Consider the following 16,166-nt stretch of genomic DNA (forward strand, 5'->3'; position numbering starts at 1 on the left):
ATGCTCATCTAGATTCAACACTTAACTAAAATTTGGACACATTTGATTTATCACTCCATATCTTTTTTTCCTGAACTATTTGCATATTATATTGTGGGAATGACATTTCACTTATAAATAATTCACCATGTTATCTATAAGAACTGGGACTTTATTCTGTATAACTACAATATCATTATAAAGCATAAGAAATTTAACATTGTGTTAGCTAATAGTTTATATTCAGATTTCTCTAGTTGGCACAGTAGTTTCCTTTGTAGTCTGTTTTTCTGTTTGTTTTGCTTGGGTTTTGGTTTGGGTTTTTTTGGATGAAGAATTTATTCCAGGCTCACACATTTCATTTAGTTGTTATGTCTCTTCAGTCTCTGGGGAAGACTTCTTATGACATTGACATTTTTGAAGAGCTAGCTGTTTTGTAAAGCATTCTACAGTCTGACTTTAACTACTTCCTCATGATTAGTAATTAGTGTTTCTTTATTTTTTTGGCAAGAATTCTACCTAGGGTAGTGATATGTGCTTCCTGCTGTATCACATCAAGAGGAATATAATGTCATTTTTCTCCCATTATTGGTAGTACTAAATTGATATCTTGGTTTAAGTGGTCCACATGAAAGAATTCTGGTAAAACTGTATTGAACACATTTTAAATAGACATCTAAATTTTTAAAATCAAGGGTTCAAATAGTTGCAAAAGGTATAATTTTCAGTGTATAAGTGGAGACACTTTAAAATAGAGCAGTTACATCATCTTGTAAATGTATTTAGTGGAATCAAAATACCTTAGCATTTGATATTCATCAACATTCACTCAGAAAATGTATGAACAAACTCTTCAACAATTGGACACCATTGGGTTTTTGTGTGTGTGTGTGTGTGTGTGTGTGTGTGTGTGTGTGTGAACTTACATTGCTTCTGCACGTTTTTAATGTAGCATATATTTATGCTTGAAAGTATTTTATTGATTACCCTATAGTACTTCTTTAAAACAAATATATGTATATAAATGGAAATTTAATTTAAAAATTTCCTCTGACTACAAAGCTTTTTTCTTGATTAAATTATTGTGCCTGTATTAGTAGTGCGCATTTCAGTTAAAAAAAAAAAGAAAAAAATTAGTAAATTTTGTTGGAGATGCAGCCTTAATGAAATAGCGCTGAGATTTTTTTCAAGTAATTTGCATATCCATTAATTAATATTACTTATTCTAGAGTGAGATATAGTTCCACATTAATTGTAATTTAAAAATTTTTGTAAGTACTCTTTTTAAATAAGCATTTGAGACTGGATGGAGTTTTTTTTTTTTTTTTTTTTTCTTTTTGCGGTATGTGGGCCTCTCACTGTTGTGGCCTCTCCCGTTGCGGAGCACAGGCTCCGGATGCGCAGGCCCAGCGGCCATGGCTCACGGGCCCAGCCGCTCCGCGGCATATGGGATCCTCCCAGACCGGGGCACGAACCCGTATCCCCTGCATCGGCAGGCGGACTCTCAACCACTGCGCCACCAGGGAGGCCCCTGGATGGAGTTTTGTCATAGTTAAATCACTGAGTTCTTTGAACTTTTTCCACATTATGTCCCCAAAATCACAGTGCTCTGTCATCAAAAATTATTTTAATGACCTTTCAGATGTCAACTTAAGATTCTTTCTCTAATTTTCGTGACAGTAAAGAATTGGAAACCACATGACTTGCCAAAGATTTCTTATCCAGTCATTAATCTTTTTTTTTTTTCAAATTTTAAGAAAATAAACCAAAGAAGCTTTACCAGTATTTATTACATGACTTCTTCTTATACTTGTTGCTTTTTCTTTTATTCACACTTTATTAATCCAGTATACTTAGAAAAGGTTAGGAAGTCAACATGTAATTTCAGTGCTACTTAACCAATCCATTTGCTAAATTGTGTTTCTTATTACACTTTAAAAATATATGCTTTTGTCAAAATCTTGGAACTGTAGATGTATCCCATTCAGTTTATGGAAAATGTTTGCCACATAATAGGAAATTCTGTTCATATTGTCAAACACATCACCTAAATTCACTTAACTTTTATGAGAACACACCCGACTGTACTTTTGCATTAAAAATAAACGTTAGTACACATTTTGGTAAACATTCTGTAAACCAGCAATAAATTATGGTATATCTTTGTTAAGTACATCACTAAAGCAATCAGGTTGAAATTATAGTGATATTGATGTGATATTTAAATAAAAAATTATATAAACAATATAACATCTCATTTTGTCATATGTAATGGGTAGTTAAAATTATAAAATGTGAAGGTAAGGACTATGAAGAAAGGCATTGGTATTCCTTTGGGAAATAGCTGTGTGTATTAAACTCATCAGTTTTTTTAGGAATAAGCAAACGAGTGGGGTAATAAAAAAACTCCATTAATTTTATTAGATGTCCTGTCACACTTTTTTAATGTACTTAATGAAAAGAGTATGTATTGCTAAGAAGTGAATTAGGCCAGCAGCTTGTCTATAATTTTATTTTTTCTTAAAAGCATTAAACAACTCATAAGATAAATATGATCAACTATAATTGGAATAAATATTTCATGATATGATATGATAAAAAATACTTTTAAACTACCTTGCTGAATGATGAAACATGAATATAATTCTTATTATGTGAGAGGCACTGTCCAAGCGCTTACATATGTTAACATATATTACCTGAACTCCACAAGGTAGATTGTCTTGTTAACCCCATTTTTAAAGATAAGCAAACTGAGGCACCGAGGTCAAGTTACTTGCCTATGAGACACAATAAGTAAGAGGCTGAGCTGGTATTTGAACCTTTAGAAAAGAACACATTAAAAATTTGGTTGTCCTGGAAACATTCCTGGTACATCTAATAGTCAGCATCACTAACCTCTCTATCCTGTTTAGCTATTTGTTAGGTAATGTTTATCTTTCCTACTGTTGAGATCATCCATAAAGAATCTCTTAACGTCTTAATTGTGGGAGGGAACAGAAGCCCTTTTTATTGGATTTCTTTGCTTTATTCTCATGGGACTCTCCCACAAGAGCAATGCATTCCTTGAACATCAGGATGGGAAAAAAATGAAATCACTCCAGTCCCTCCACTCTGCAATACTGCAGTATGTCTGAATTCAGAATAACCCCAACAGAGGCTAAGGTTACACGTCTTGTAATACACACACACACACACACACATACATACACACACACAGAGGAAAGTCTTTGGCAGGTTTTTGATGCCTTAAAGCTTCCCAATATCAATATTTCAAATTGTCCCTTTGTTTGTTACTCCAGGAGGTTTTTACACGCTGAGGCAATGCACCATAGTAAGATGGCTGAGAGGTATGCCTTTGTTTTGTTTTTGGACCTCAGGTGCATAGACTTGGTTTAATCATAATCCTTGTGTCACTCATCATTAGTCCATGCATGGCTCTCTTTTTTTCTTTTAGTTACTTAATTTAATTAGTTATTTTAAATGATGTTAATAAGCAGCCATGAGCTTACCAAATAAAAGCTAGAATCTTGACAATAACCTACTTTACTCATATCATACCCTCTCCACCCACGACCTATCCCCTTGCCTTCCTCCACCTGAGGTAACCATCATCCCTGTTTTCTTTTGTATATACTTTTTGTTGCCATCTATATGTACTCATAAAAAGTTATATTTTACAATTTTAGTTGCTTTTAATTTTACGAAAGAGTGTCATGCTGTTTGTAATCTGTTGGGAATGACTTTTTTTTCACTTAATATTATATTGCTAAGATTTGACCATATTGTTGCATATGCCTTTATTTTATAACATGAGATAAGACTAATTGTGAAAGAAGACGTGTGAAAGAACTTTCTGAACATGCAGGCCCTTCTCAAAGATCCATTTTAGGAAAGAGGACATATGGATATGGAATTTCTTTTAGAATAATTCCAGGTAGACTCCTTCAGAAAGTCTTCATGTATCCCTAGAGGTAAACATATCCAGGTTGAAGACCAGGTTGGGGCTGCTTAAGGGAATTTGTAGATATTCTGGGCAAGTTTATTAACCTTTCCAAGCCTCAATTTTCTTATCTTTAAAATAGATATCATAGTAACTTCCCACTGGATTTTTTTATTAGGGTAAGAAGAAAATATTTATAAATCAAATATTTGTCTTTCTTTAAACAAAAGTTATTCTGCAGTGTTTCAGTTTTGTGAAATTACACGAGGTAGAATTGTTTTAGAATTATGGATAACTTTGGTAGTTGCTAGTTATTCAGAACTCTCAATGATGATTGATGAACCTGGATTACAATCTATTTTTGAAACTCCTCTGTAGCATCAGTTTAATTCTAGAGCATTTGACTATAGAAGCAAATAAGAGGGTCTCAAAAAGTAAAAAGCTTGTACTAGAAGATTTTTCGCAAATTTATGTTCTAGCCTTTGCTACTTTTTAGTTCCGTGTCTAGTTCCTGCAAGTGGCATATTTTTCACCTTTTTTTTTCCATGTCCTATTCAATGTATGTTGTACTATGATAAGAATTGGCTTTAAAAGATTGCACCAAGGCTAATAGTAACCTATTTTTGTGAACATATATTCTTCATTCATAGTTTTAATAAGTTATTATGCATTGATTATCCAGAAGCCACAGAAAAATTGTTTGTCTGTATAGGTGAAGCCCTGAAGGGAGGGGGTCATTAAGGGTGATTTGTGTTGGAGGAGTTTACAAAGCCTGTGTGTGAAATCTTCAAGAATGACTTGTGGGGGAGTGGGGGTGGCAGCTTTGGGGCTATGTAGTAAATACTATCATTTTGTTGTTGTTGTTGTTAAGAAATGCCATTGACAAACAGTTTAATACTTTTTTTCCCAGCCTTCCTTTATGGCAAGATTGTCATGAGTTATGGAGTAAAAAGCGAAGAAGACAGAAGCAGATGGGCATGACTGATGATGTTTCCACAATTAAAGCCCCCAGAAAGGACTTGTCTCTGGGCATGGATGACAGCAGAACTAACACGCCTCAGGGTGTGCTGCCGTCTTCACAACTGAAATCTCAGGGCAACTCGAATGTAGCACCTGGTCAGTAATGCTTCCATGGGTTGATTTTCTTCACATTGTTTTGTGGCTGGCGTTAATTATATTGCTGTAGTGTTAAAGCACTTGTGGCTAAAAGTTGAACACTGAATTCAACATTTCCTTGTTATTCAGTTGTGCCAGTACAGATGTTTCACTGCTACCGGCACCACAATATTAAGCAATCTCAAGGTAAGATTAATTTATAAAGAAGGCATCAAATTACATATGATTAGTGATGGGTCAGGTTTCTCTGTTTTCTTTTTTTCCCTAGTGCAAGAGTCAGTAGGTCTTTTACTGACACTATTCTGTGAGGCTCAGCATTGAATGTCTGTGGATGCTTTTCAGGAGTAAGAAGAAAGATAAAGGAAAACAGCCAGGAATCAGAGTAGAAGCTCTTTCATACTGTTTGTAATGTCCTCAGGTCACTTTTAATATATTTCCCAATATATTATAGAATTTCAGACTGGAATCTGATATTGTGCCAAAAGTGACTTGAAGTATGATAAAGAAGGGTATTTGGGGGAAAGTTAAATTTCTTCGTCTGACTCAATCTGTTATAAGAGTAAGCTTCTTCATGAGGAACGAACCTCTTCAATGTTGTCAGAAGTGCTGTTAAATTCATTCTCTCATTTAGTTAACGACTTCTAAAAAAATGGAATCCACTCCCTCATTTTGCCTCAAGAATCCAGAAAGCATTCAGCTTTAATGTTTTTATGAAGACAGAGATGATAAGAAATAAATACATGTATGTGTGGAGGTGGTGTTTTATTAAACATGAAAACTTATTAAGAGATGAGTAAGTATTGACTGATCAGTTAGGTGATTAAAACAGATCTGTGGATCAGATTGAACTTTTGGTGGTTGAATGTAGATTAGCTGAGAAAGCTTGAGAAAGATTACCTTAATGCTTTCCCATGTAGTCTACAAGCTTAGAGTTGACCTTGGTCAGACTACATTAAAGTGCTAATAATACATGTTACTTTAAAAACCAAAATTAATTGTTATTTGTTGTTCAAAAGTATTCTTCAGAGTTTCTTGAAATAGTAAATTCCTCTTGTACATGAAAATATTTGATGTATATGTAGCTTAGGAGAAAACACATTTATTTGTTGTACAAAGTGAGGGTTGTCTATATCAAGTTCAGTATTATTTCTCTTCATGGTAAAAATATGTAAAATTTGGAGAAAGACAGAAGCAACAAGAAGTTATCTTGGTTTGTGTTTATGTCACCTGTTTTATATACCATCTACTACTGAAAAAGGATTTGAGATGGTTGTAAAAGGAAGTTTGGATGGTGGTCACTTGTCCCAGGCAACAGTTGTCATATTCCTTAATAAGACTACCAGGTGTTTATTTCTGCTTCTCTTCATGGAACTGATGTCCTTATTCCACTAGGAAGCCTAGTGGAATAGAGGGTAGTTATTTTACTCTATTTTAGCTGATAAAAAATGAATTCTGGGCTCATTTTCTTATTGTTTCTTAGCTTTTGCATATTTGAAACTCTGTTAATTTTATAATTTCATTTTATCCCTCCCTCCCTCCTTCCCTTCTCTTTTCAAACTGTCACAATTAAGAAGTGAGGGTTCTAGTTTGTTTTTTTTTTTTTTTTTTTTTGTGGCACGTGGGCCTCTCACTGTTGTGGCCTCTCCCGTTGCGGAGCACAGGCTCCGGACGCACAGGCTCAGCGGCCATGGCTCACGGGCCCAGCCGCTCTGCGGCATGTGGGATCTTCCCGGACCGGGGCACGAACCCGTGTCCCCTGCATTGGCAGGCGGACTCTCAACCACTTGTGCCACCAGGGAAGCCCAGGGTTCTAGTTTTTTGAAATAGGAATGAATCCTCTTTGCTCCATTTTCTACATCATCAATAAGTGCCAGGAAATAAAAATGCCCCTTCTGTGTAGATGAGACACCACAGTTAAAGTGTACTTCTCTGAGCTCACATGGAGACTACCTCTGTTAATAGAGAAATGAAAGAGAAAATGAGGAAAACTGGCACTTGGGGTGTAGCAAACAAGCATGGTTCCTTATTAATACCTGTGGATCACAAGAGGAACTTGCAAGAGTTTGTTTTGAATTATTCTAAAAATATTAAGAAGTAATAAAAAGTATCTCAAAATATATAAAGAGAGAATATATTTTTAAAAAGCATTAATCATCACTTTTTCATCTTGGAGTACTATTAGTCTGTCATCTGTGGTTATGGAAATTGCTTATCAGTATCTGTATTATCACTTAGCTTATATAGTATTATGTACATTTGAGCCTTGTTATGTATGACTCAGATAAACTTGCACAAGAACCTACGTAAACCATCACAAGTCTAAACTGAAAATTAGAAAAAGAAAAACAACTGTTTTAGTGGTCATGAATTAATGCCACCTTATATGTACACGATAAGCATGCTTCTGTAGTAGTTCCTAATTTACCAAGAGTGCTTAACTTTAAAAAAAGCAGTTTGAATAAAAGACATTATATCAGACAGTCTACAAATTCCCAGTTTGAATTTACTGCAAAGATAAGGTTAGGTTTTTAGAAAATACATGTTATTTTATATAAGCAGTACAGGGAGTGGTTAAGAGTTCAGACTCTGGGGACTTCCCTGGTGGCGCATTGGTTAAGAATCCGCCTGCCAATGTAGGGGACACGGGTTCAAGCCCTGGTCCGGGAAGATCCCACGTGCCACAGAGCAACTAAGCCCATGCGCCACAATTACTGAGCCTGCGCTCTAGAGCCCGTGAGCCACAGCTACTGTAGCCTGCGCGCCTAGAGCCCGTGCTCCACAACAGGAGAAGCCACCGCAATGAGAAGCCTGTGCACCGCAACTAGAGAGAGGCCATACACAGCAGTGAAGACCCCAAACAGCCATAAATAAATAAATAAATAAATAAATAAAATTTATATATAAAAAAAAAAGAGTTCAGACTCTGGAATCAGAATACCTGGGTTCAAATCTCAACTCTGCCACTTAGAGTTTGTGACCTTGAGCAAGTTATTTAGTGACTCTGGATGTCATTTTCTTCTTCAGTAAAAAAAATGGGGCCAATAATAAAGCATGCCTTATAAGGTTGTTGTGAGGAATAAAGGATATAAAATGCTCAGAAAGGAGCCTAAAATTGTAGTCGTCATCGTCGTCGTCGTCTTCATGATCATCATCCAGTACCCATTCTCAGGTGCTATTTCCTGGTCATGTCTATAGTATGGGGTTCTAATGGTGGTCTTGGTTTTCCTTTCGAAGTATTTACCCTTAAAGATAATTTATTCAAAAGGCACTGCAGTTCTTTTTTTGTTTTAATGTATGTGCCATTACATCTTAAATGTACATGAAATTGAACTAGAAAGAGATTCCCTTTTCACAGTATTTCTCAAACACTGTCCCACGAATGTACATTTTAATAGGGTAATACAGAGCCATTCTGTGGGGTGGGGAGAGCTGTGAATCATGGCAATTCTAATTAATACACGTTTTGTCTTTAGTAAAAACAGGCCCTGGACAGCAGTTAAACCACAGTGAATTGGCAATCCTACTAAACCTACTACAAACTAAAACAAGTGTTAGTATGGCTGATTTTGTCCAAGTGTTGAACATTAAGGTAAACTCTGAGACTCAACAGCAGCTAAATAAAATAAACCTTCCTGCTGGAATTTTGGCAACAGGTGAAAAACAGACAGATCCATCAACACCACAACAGGAGTCTTCGAAACCGCTGGGAGGAATTCAGCCTTCTTCTCAGAACGTCCAGCCTAAAGTGGAGACTGATGCTGCCCAGGCGGCTGTGCAGAGTGCATTTGCAGTTCTGTTGACTCAGTTAATAAAGGCTCAGCAGTCAAAGCAGAAAGATGTGCTACTGGAAGAGAGGGAAAATGGATCGGGACATGAAGCGTCATTACAACTCAGGCCACCTCCAGAACCTAGCACTCCGGCGTCGGGTGAGTGTACAGATAGCAGACCACTAACACGGCTGCATTCACACTGTTTTCTTGCTGTTGATGATTAGCTATAATGCATAGTGTTTAGTAGCTTTGCTAGGAGATGTCCTGAAAATTCTCAGGTCACTGGTTATAGGTTGGTTTCTTAGTCTTTGTACTCCTAGGAGTTGATTCCTTAACGAATTATCTGTGGTTGATAGAATTCATTATGAATGCTCTCAACGTTTCTCATGTGAACCTATGGTTAAGAAATCATCTTTCACTCCAGTTGCAACAGGATGATTGACCAAGGCAGAAACTTTATGTATACAGTAGCTTTTGTTCTTCAGGCAGTAAATAGGTACATGTGAGATGCCTTTGAAAAGTCAAATACAACAAAATTTTTCTGTCACCATAGACTCAAATGGTAGCAGGCGATATTTTATTTTATTTTATTTATTTATTATTTTTTTTTGCGGTATGCGGGCCTCTCACCGTTGTGGCCTCCCCCGTTGCGGAGCACAGGCTCCGGACGCGCAGGCTCCGGACGCGCAGGCTCAGCGGCCATGGCTCACGGGCCCAGCCGCTCCGCGGCATATGGGATCCTCCCAGACCGGGGCACGAACCCGTATCCCCTGCATCGGCAGGTGGACTCTCAACCACTTGCGCCACCAGGGAGGCCCAGGCGATATTTTAATATTTACATATACCTTTTTCTTTTTCATTTGACTTTTGGGTTGTTTTTGTTTGTTTGGTTGGGTTTTTTTGTTTGTTTGTTTTGTGTGTGTGTTTTTTTTTTTTTTTTTTTTGCCAGAGATAGAACTTCTAATGCTCTTTAGAAAACATTAACTATTTTGAAATTTTTGTTTTCCATGGTAACTTTCGACTCTCTTTTTTTGCCTTGTTTCACTTAGGGCAAGATGACCTCATCCAGCACCAAGACATGAGGATATTGGAGCTCACGCCAGAAACTGATCGGCCTCGTATTCTGCCTCCTGATCAGCGACCTCCCGAGCCACCTGAACCACCACCAGTCACTGAAGAAGATCTAGATTATCGGACAGAAAACCAGCATGTACCCACCACTAGTTCTTCGTTAACTGACCCTCATGCTGGAGTGAAAGCAGCCCTGTTACAGCTACTTGCTCAGCATCAGCCCCAGGATGATCCCAAAAGAGAAAGTGGCGTTGACTACCAAGCAGGAGACACTTACGTACCCCCTTCAGACTACAAGGACAGTTTTGGACCCTCCTCTTTCTCTTCTGCTCCTTATGTTAGCAGCGATGGTCTAGGAGGCGCCTCTGCCCCACCATTGGAACGACGTAGCTTCATTGGGAACTCAGATATTCAGGCCTTGGATAACTACAGTACTACTTCATCTCATTCTGGTGGTCCACCTCAGCCTTCTGCCTTTTCCGAGTCATTTCCCAGTTCAGTAGCTGGATATGGAGACATTTACCTCAATACAGGTCCCATGTTGTTTAGTGGAGACAAGGACCATAGATTTGAATATAGCCATGGCCCCATTGCAGTCCTGGCAAACAGCAGTGACCCTTCCACAGGGCCAGAGAGTACTCATCCTTTGCCAGCAAAGATGCACAACTATAACTATGGTGGTAACTTACAGGAAAACCCAGGTGGTCCTGGCCTCATGCATGGACAGACCTGGACTTCTCCTGCCCAAGGACCTGGGTATTCACAAGGATACAGGGGACACATTAGCACATCAGCTGGCAGAGGTCGAGGCAGAGGGTTACCATACTGAGTATCTGTTTTTCCTCAGGCACATCATTTTTATCTGGAAAGACTTTTCTAGCTGCAGTTTAAGGCAGCGATCCAAGAGACTTGAATAATATTAATTCAACAACAGCTTTATTTTTATGTGGAAAAGGGTCTTGCATACAATAGTTTAAAAAAAAGACAAAAAAAACCCACCTTTGCTTAAATTCATGCTGTTCTAAAAAACTAGATCTATTGATTGTACATCTTCACAAATTCTAGTTAACAATTTTATTTTGTATTCTTGCAGTTTTAAGTGGATGCTAATCTTAGGGACATAAAAGTCTTTTATGGCCCTCTTGCAGATCTTCTGAACTATGCACATTTGTGCTTTTTTGTAAGTTTGGACCAACTTTTATGTAACAAACAAACAACCCCTCCCCCCCTCCAGTTTTACAACAATCAGAAAGGGCACTGATTTATTTGGTATTTTTCTTTTTACAAAGCTACCTTTAGTCAAAGGTCACTGTCAGTCTTTGCACCTGCTTTCAGTGTTATTGTGAAAGGTGTACTTTGTGCTCATTTCAGAAAATAAAACACAACCTTTCTCTTGATGCAACAGTTTTATAAAAAAAAATGGTCAACGTTATTTTTGTTTTATTTTGCAGATTATCATAGCCTAGCAAAATGCATTCAAATGAAATAGCGGGTTTTATATGAAAAATATGGGTGGGGTGGGGAGGGTAAGTAAGTGCCTTAACAGGTAAGCTTAAGGTCTGAGAAAGTAGTTAACCTTTACACCCATTTGTCTACTAAAGGGAATCAATGCATTGTATTGAAGAGACAGGGAGCTCTCAAGTGTCTAGGGGCTGCCTGCTCAGTTCCTGTTAGGTTCATTCCCTCTGCCTATCACACTTTCTCCTTTTCTTTGGGTTGTGTTACCTTCCACTACCACCTTCTCTTGATAGGGGAGTGAGAGCAAAGAAAGGGAGTCCAACTCCCAACAGTACCTTTTGTTACTTCTGAGAAAAAGTTCTGAAAAGTTGTGTCATTTAAATGGTTGAAAATAATAGCTAAATGAGAATTTTAGAGTACCATTTTCTTTCAGGCTGCCACATTGTCCCTGTTTCCTTTTGCCATGCATAATTGGAGGGCAGTAGCATAGAAACAAGGCTTAATAACAGAATTGGCATAATTCTGTTAAAGTTCATGGGGGGAGGGATGGCGAACACCATATTTTAAGTTATACAGTTGCCATTTTAAGACGAAGTTAACTGTTCATTTTACTCGTTAACTAGAAACATTGCTTAGGTTGAATTTACTGAAGTAAAAAGAAAAAGTAGTGCAAAAAAACCCTCTTATTCTCTCTCCTCTCACTTTCTACGAGGTTTACTACAACTTCTGCCACACCTAGAGTAACTTTATTTTAGTCCATTTTAGAATGATGGATAACCCTTATTTCAAGTGTAATGGTGTCAAGCTTAACTAACTTTGTGTGTGCACTCAAACACACATACCATTGTAATAATCCTAGAAAGGAACCAAAGGTAAACAACCAGTGTTGCCATTAGCACTAAATGGCAAAACAGACTCTGGAAAGGAGAGCTGTGCCAACTCACCGTTTTGTTTTAACTGTTCTCCTGGTAACTTATTTTTTGATTGGAATCTTAAATTGGAACAACTGTTACCAAATGGAAATGGCTCCAGTTCTAAAGTCAGTCTTTTAATCCTGTGCCCTCTATCTGACTTGTGAACCTTCATTTCAAAACAGTACATGGGAAGCATTATAGTTTGGTAACAGTAAGAATAGTTTAAAGTGAATAATTCACCATTTTACTGCTATAAAATGAGTTGATGTCTTTTGATGGAATTTTTGTTGGGGAGAAAGAAATGAATGGAAGAAAAATGATTTTGCTTTTATTTGAATATTGAATACTAACAACTTATAATAAAACTACATTGCAGGAAGTGAAGAAATATTTTGAAATTTAGCAAAATAGCTACAGTATTCAAGTATCTGGAATTTTAATATGGTGAGTCTTAGAGCTTTAGACTTTCCTATAAGTGACAGTATCTAAGTTATTCTTAATAGTCACACTTGATAATTCTGCTGACCGTAGCAGCTAACCTAAAATTGAAGATATTTATGTGACATGAATAGCCTGTGTTTTAAAAATTAAATATTTTATATAAAATTGAACTGTGTTTGGATAGTTTTTCCTAACATTTCAGTTACGTATTTATGTTGGGAGAGTGGCTGGGAGGACAAGGAAATTGTTGCTTGAAATTGAAGATTTGAACTATAGCTCCTAATATTACCCTAAGACAGCATTGATTGTGAGACAACAATATTTTATGCACTAGTTAGGAAAAGTGTTGCCAGTTAAACCACAACTCAAGGCTAAGGTACATCAATTGTAAGATACTTCCCAAGTTCAGAGATGTTATATGAAAGAATGTTTCTTAAAGTTGATGAAATATGGTAGTAAAAATCTTAATGCATCCTTTCATATCATTTAATACTTAAGTAAATTTGGATTAATGAAAAGAACAGGGTTGGGAAATCACTAATTCTGTATGTTATAATAACTGCAGTAATCACTGAGTATTCTTGGGTGAAATTTAAGGAACATAAAATGTTACTTAAGTTTTTTTTCAAAGAAACAGGTAAGTCAGATTGCAAATGAGAAGATGAAAATAGAAAAAGATTGGACCTACCAAAAGAAGAAAATATTTATTATCTCCCATGTGAAATTCCCTTATGTATTTCTTGATACAGCAGCTTTTTCTGCATGCAACTCATGTTTCCCAAGTCTTCATTATTTGTTAGAGAGTTGCTGTCACCCATGAAATTTTAAGACTCATTTTAAGGGTTTATTGATTAAAATAGTTTGTGGAATGTGAATTAAGATAGTGCTTTAGCTGTGATTCAGAGCTCCACTCCTTCAGTAAATATATATTCAGCGCCTACCAAGTGCCAGGTACTACTCTAGTACTTGGGGTACATCAATCAACATGAAAGGCTTTAAATCCTACTTCTAGTGGGCTGACAGTGAGCAAGAATATTTAAAAAGTGGAGAAGCTAATAGTACTTGCTACTCTTGAGCTGTATCTAAATTATACCTAAGTGAAAGTAAGATGAAAATGTGTAAAATTTTAAAGTCAAATTTGAATAGAGAAAGTTCTGGAAAGAAATAGAACAATTGGAAACTCATTGATGAAAACAAAATTTAAGTTGGAGCTGGCCAGTTTACAGTAGGCCAATTTGTAAGAAGTATCAAGACTTCTTGAGAAAAATGGAAGGTAAATGGGTTAAATGCTTCCAAACTAATCTTTCTGGTTCTTCTGAGTTAAAGTTTTGCTGTATTTGCTATGAACTTAATCCAATTTTAGGTGATTTTTCTCCTGAGCGCCCCCCCCTTTTTTTAAAGATAAAGCTGAAATAGATTTGAATAAAGGTCTACTGATTCCCTGGGATAATGATTTTGATATTTTAAAAGTCTGAACAGGATGTCCCAAAAATCTAAAATCATCTGGTCCATCTCTTCACTTTACAGCTAAGAAAAATGAGATTTAGATGGATTACCAGGGTTGTTCCTCTAAGCCATAACTAAATTCTGTAGTAAATACTTAACTTTTTAATGAGAAAATTGACTGTTAAAATACTTACCAGTGTTATAGTAAAATAAAATAATTAAATTTAGAATACTGAACAGCTAGTTTAACACAGATGGCTTTGAAAAGTCAACTTAAAAAAAGGCTTCAGAAAAAACAGGGAAATAAAATTTTAGAAAACTTAATTAGGACCCTGTAGAGGCTGTTTGTTTCATATATGGATAGTCTTTAAAAAGGAGGTGCCTCATTTTCTTTTTTTAAAACAATGGTTACCTAAATATCTAACAATTAGATAATAAGACTGAATCTTTCACTTAAACATATTTTTTGTTTGTAGGAGCAAGGTCCATATCAGCAGGCCTGCAAACACTGCTTTTAAATTCTTTCAAGTTTTTATAGTTTTAAGCGGTTTATAAGGGGAGCAATGGTTTGTCATTTACCAAAGGCCTCTCCAGATAATTTCTTAAATTGTTTCTAGTTTAATTAAAAATAAAAGCTATTAAGAGAAAAGCTATCAAGGGATCTAGTTGAAGGTGGGGAAAACAAAATTTTGATCATATGAGAAAAGAACTTGCTCTTTGAATTGTGTAGACTAACACTTTGTGGGTCTTATTCCTTTCACCATATCAAATGTCCCATTAAAAATTTTTTTTCTTACTGAAAATGCCGCATTGAAAATGAGGCTCTGTAGTGAATCACACTTTAATTTTTTTCACAATTAAGTTAATTTGTTGTAAAGGTGTTCTTTTTTGCAAGAATTTTTAGTAAAGTCTCATAACTCCTAAATCTAATGTGTTTAATATAAGCCATTTGTTTAACAAAAGAAAAAAGACTGTATTTGATAGTCTGTAAATAAACTGCCCTAAAAATCCAGGCTATTTTTATCCTTGTTTTCTTCTTGCTCATATACAGAACAGACTCTTAGAAATAATCTTATCTGATGAGGATAAGCACTTGTTACAACCGCTGTGTCATGCTTTATAGACAACGCTTTAAACCTGGAACCCTTCTTTTTTCCTTTTTGTACATATTCGAAAATGTAGGAACACATCCAGAGATAACCACCATTAATATTGTGTGTGTGATGGATGTCTTTTCTTAAAACAGTGGGATTATACTACCCATAGCTTTGTAATTAGAGTTTTTCATTTAATAATATTTTGTGGACATCCTTCTATGTCAGTAATTAAATTCCGTCCTCTTTTTAGTGATTGTAAATTACTCCTTTATAGAAGAACCAAAACTTAACAACTCCTCATTGCTGGACACAAAATATTTCTAACTTTTCTGTTATAAATAACAATGTGAGGAAAATCTGTGTAAGTACAAACACACAAATGTACGTAATTTCCTTGGAGTTGCTGACCTGAAGAGTGCCCATCTAAACTTTTGCTATATCCATATAGCCCTCAGGAAAGGTTTGCAAGTTTTACATTCCTATTACTTTCCCTTTTCATTTAGTTATGCTGGGTATTTAAGCATTTTAAATCTTTGCCATTTTGACAGATGAGAAGTCATCTTGTTTTAATTTGTATTTCTCTGATTAGCAGTGAAATTTATATACATGCTAGCTGGGTGTCTTGTTTATTAACTATTCATATGTTTAGCTATTAGGTATTTCCTCTCTGTTGCTTTGAAGAGCTTTTTATAGAAGGTAGGTAGCCCTTTGTGAACTATAATCTTAAAAATACTGTGGTGTGTTTTGATAAAGGAAAATTTAATAGGTACATGTAGTCGAATCTATTCATCTTTTCCTTTTGGTTTCTCCTTAGAAAAGTTTTCCGTAGTCCAAGGTTATTTTACTTTTTACACAATTTTATTTTACTTCTCTGGCTTTCTGCTTTTACACTTCTAAACTGTTCTAGAATTTATTTTGCTAAATGTTGTGA

At 36.0% G+C, this 16,166-nt stretch overlaps 1 protein-coding gene across 2 annotated transcripts in view; it reads left to right on the plus strand.

Annotated features, from left to right (window-relative positions):
- CDK13 (cyclin dependent kinase 13) overlaps positions 1-12,927 on the plus strand; it is a 112,282-nt gene extending 99,355 nt beyond the window's left edge. The window contains exons 12-14 of one of the 2 annotated variants that reach the window (XM_060107473.1): positions 4,833-5,038; positions 8,512-8,964; positions 9,858-12,927. In XM_060107473.1, coding sequence (XP_059963456.1) covers positions 4,833-5,038; positions 8,512-8,964; positions 9,858-10,708 — 1,510 coding nt within the window. In that variant the 3' untranslated portion in view covers positions 10,709-12,927. The remainder of the gene's footprint in view (positions 1-4,832; positions 5,039-8,511; positions 8,965-9,857) is intronic. The other variant, XM_060107474.1, reaches the window with a different exon arrangement.
- The last annotated feature ends 3,239 nt before the right edge of the window (positions 12,928-16,166 follow it).

This window comes from Mesoplodon densirostris, chromosome 9 (genome assembly GCF_025265405.1).
Source record: "Mesoplodon densirostris isolate mMesDen1 chromosome 9, mMesDen1 primary haplotype, whole genome shotgun sequence".
Lineage (NCBI taxonomy): Eukaryota > Metazoa > Chordata > Mammalia > Artiodactyla > Ziphiidae > Mesoplodon > Mesoplodon densirostris.